This window comes from Etheostoma cragini, unplaced genomic scaffold (assembly GCF_013103735.1).
Source record: "Etheostoma cragini isolate CJK2018 unplaced genomic scaffold, CSU_Ecrag_1.0 ScbMSFa_367, whole genome shotgun sequence".
NCBI lineage: Eukaryota > Metazoa > Chordata > Actinopteri > Perciformes > Percidae > Etheostoma > Etheostoma cragini.
This window is the reverse complement of record NW_023267961.1, coordinates 162,236-165,380: the sequence shown is the minus strand read 5'-3', so window position 1 is coordinate 165,380 and position 3,145 is coordinate 162,236. Positions and strand designations below refer to the sequence as shown.

General features: G+C 51.6%; 1 protein-coding gene across 1 annotated transcript in view; it reads left to right on the top strand.

The window, feature by feature from the left end:
• Positions 1-1,171: 1,171 nt before the first annotated feature.
• Positions 1,172-3,145, top strand: part of LOC117940894 (potassium voltage-gated channel subfamily H member 1-like) — a gene marked incomplete at its 5' end in the record, with an annotated part of 2,424 nt that continues 450 nt past the window's right edge. Inside the window, 2 exons of the mRNA XM_034866017.1 lie at positions 1,172-1,564; positions 2,553-2,982. Coding sequence (XP_034721908.1) covers positions 1,172-1,564; positions 2,553-2,982 — 823 coding nt within the window. The remainder of the gene's footprint in view (positions 1,565-2,552; positions 2,983-3,145) is intronic.

Here is a 3,145-nt window from a genome sequence, read left to right as displayed (position 1 = left end):
TCCTCCTCTCCTCCTCTCTCCCCACTCCTCCTCTCCTCCTCTCCTCCTCTCTCCACACTCCTCCTCTCCTTCTTTAGTTAAATAAATAAAGATACGTAAATAATGTTTTTTTGTGTTGTTGTGTTCATGTTCTCTAGCTGTTGTTGTGTGTTGTGTTCATGTTCTCCAGCTGTTGTTGTGAGTTGTGTTCAGGTTCTCCAGCTGTTGTTGGGTTCAGGTTTTCCAGCTATTGTGTGTGTTGGGTTCAGGTTCTCCAGGTTTTGCTGTGTGTTGTGTTCAGGTTCTCGAGGTGTTGTTGTGTGTTGTGTTGAGGTTCTTCAGCTGTTGTTGTGTTGTGTTCAAGTTCTCCAGCTGTTGTTTTGTTGATGTGTTCAGGTTCTCCAGCTGTTAATGTGTGTTGGGGTAAGGTTCTCCGGCTGTTGTGTGTTGTGTTAAGTTTCTCCAGCTGTTTTTGTGAGTTGTGTTCAGGTTCTCCAGCTGTTTTGGTGTTCAGGTTCTCCAGCTGTTGTTGTGTGTTATTTTCAGGTTCTCCAGCTGTAGTGAGTTGTGTTCAGGTTCTCCAGCTGTTGTGAGTTGTGTTCAGGTTCTCCAGCTGTAGTGAGTTGTGTTCAGGTTCTCCAGCTGTTGTGAGTTGTGTTCAGGTTCTCCAGCTGTTGTGAGTTGTGTTCAGTTTCTCCAGCTTTTGCTTCCTGTTGTGTTCAGGTTTCCAGCTGTAGTTGTGTGTTGTGTTCATGTTCTCCTGCTGTTGTTGTGTGTTGTGTTCAGAATCTCCAACTGTTAATGTTTGTTGTGTTGCGGTTCTCCAGTTGTTGTTGTGTTGTGTTCAGGTTCTCCAGCTGTTGTTGTTGTGTTGTTGTACTCAGGTTCTCCAGCTGTTATTGTGTTGATGTGTTCAGGTATCAAGCTGTTGCTGTTTGTTGTGTTCAGGTTATCCAGCTGTTGTTGTGTGTTGTGTTCAGGTTCTCCAGCTGTTGTGAGTTGTGTTGAGGTTCTCAATCTACTGTGAGTTGTGTTCAGGTTCTCCAGCTGTTGTTGTGTTCAGTTTCTCTAGCTGCAGTTGTGTTGTTGTGTTCAGGTTATCCAGCTTTTGCTTCGTGTTGTGTTCAGGTTCTCCAGCTGTTGTTGTGTGTTGTGTTCAGGTTCTCCAGCTGTTGTTGTGTGTTGTGTTCAGGTTCTCCAGCTGGGCTCGGACATCTTGCCTCAGTACAAACAGGAGACCCCGAAGACGCCCCCCCACATCATCCTGCACTACTGTCTCTTTAAGACCACCTGGGACTGGGTGATCCTGATCCTGACCTTCTACACCGCCATCATGGTCCCCTACAACGTGTCCTTCAAGACCAAGCAGAACAACGTGTCCTGGCTGGTGGTGGACAGCATCGTGGACGTCATCTTCCTGGTGGACATCGTCCTGAACTTCCACACGACCTTCGTGGGCCCGGGTGGGGAGGTCATCTCCGACCCCCAGCTCATCCGCATGAACTACGTCAAGACCTGGTTCGTGATCGACCTGCTGTCCTGCCTGCCCTACGACGTCATCAACGCCTTCGAGAACGTCGACGAGGTACGTGCACGTTATCCTCCAGCTACGTGCACTTTATCCTCCAGCTACATGCACTTTATCCTCCGGCTACGTGCACTTTATCCTCCGGCTACGTGCACTTTATCCTCCAGCTACGTGCACCTTTACTCCTCCAGCGCACGTATGCTTACCTGCATGTCCCCCCCTTTCTCACCTAGCTGTCCTGCCCTAAAGGCGGAAAAGCCCCAAAAAATAATGAAAAAACAAACAAAACACAGGGTTAGGTGGCCGGGTTGGTTCAGTGGGTAGAGCATTAAAGAAGGAAAAGCCCTGGTTCTGTCCCTGTCTCGGTCTCTGTCCCTGTCTCAGTCCCTGTCCCTGGTTCTGTCTATGTCCCTGTCTCTGTCCTTGTCCCCTGAACACACTGTAAAAACTTTTCCTGTGACATCACCCAACATCTCTTAGAGCACCTTTAATATCTAACCACTGTCCCTGTCCCTGTCCCTGTCCCTGTCTCTGTCTCTGTCTCTGTCCCTGGATGGTAAAAAATATCTCCTGTGACGTCACCCAACATCTCTTAGAGCACCTTTAAAATCTAACCTATGTCCCTGTCTCTGTCCCTGTTCCTGTCCTTGGTTCTCTCTCTGTCTCTGTCTCTTTCGCTGTCCCTGTCTCTGTATCTGTCTCTGTCCCTGGATGTTAAAAAATATCTCCTGTGACTTTGCCTAACATCTCTTAGAGCACCTTTAATACCTGACCTCTGTCCCTGACCCTGTGCCTGTCCCTGTCCCTGTCCCTGTCTCTGTCCCTGTCCCTGTCGCAGTCCCTGACCCTGTCCCTGTCTCTGTACTTATCTCTGTCCCTGTCTCTGTCCCTGTCCCCTGAACACACTGTAAAAACTTTTCCTGTGACATCACCCAACATCTCTTAGAGCACCTTTAATACCTAACCTCTGTCCCTGTCCCTGGTCCTGGTCCTGTCCCTGACCCTGTCCCTGTCCCTGTCCCTGTCCCTGTCCCTGTCCCTGCAGGGCATCAGCAGCCTGTTCAGCTCCCTGAAGGTGGTGCGTCTGCTGCGTCTGGGCCGCGTGGCGAGGAAGCTGGACCACTACATCGAGTACGGCGCGGCGGTCCTGCTGCTGCTGGTCTGCGTCTTCGGACTGGCGGCCCACTGGCTCGCCTGCATCTGGTTCAGCATCGGGGACTACGAGGTGATGGACGGGGACGGCGGCGGCGTGCGCACGGACAGCTGGCTGTTCCTGCTGGGCGAGATGGTGGGCACGCCCTACAGGTTCAACGCCTCGGGCTCGGGCCGCTGGGAGGGGGGGCCCAGCAAGGACTCGGTCTACATCACGGCCCTGTACTTCACCATGACCAGCCTCACCAGCATCGGCTTCGGAAACATCGCCCCCAACACGGACGGGGAGAAGGTCTTCGCCGTCGCCATGATGATGATCGGATGTGAGTCCTTCCCCTTTAGTAGATTAGTTTAGTTAAGATCATTTTTGGGGCATATTGGGCCTTTATTTGTGTAGAATGGGGCCCCATGGGCGCCCACTCTACCAGCTGAGCTACCCGGGCGTGTGTGTGTGTGTGTGTGTGTGTGTGTGTCCGTGTGTGTGTG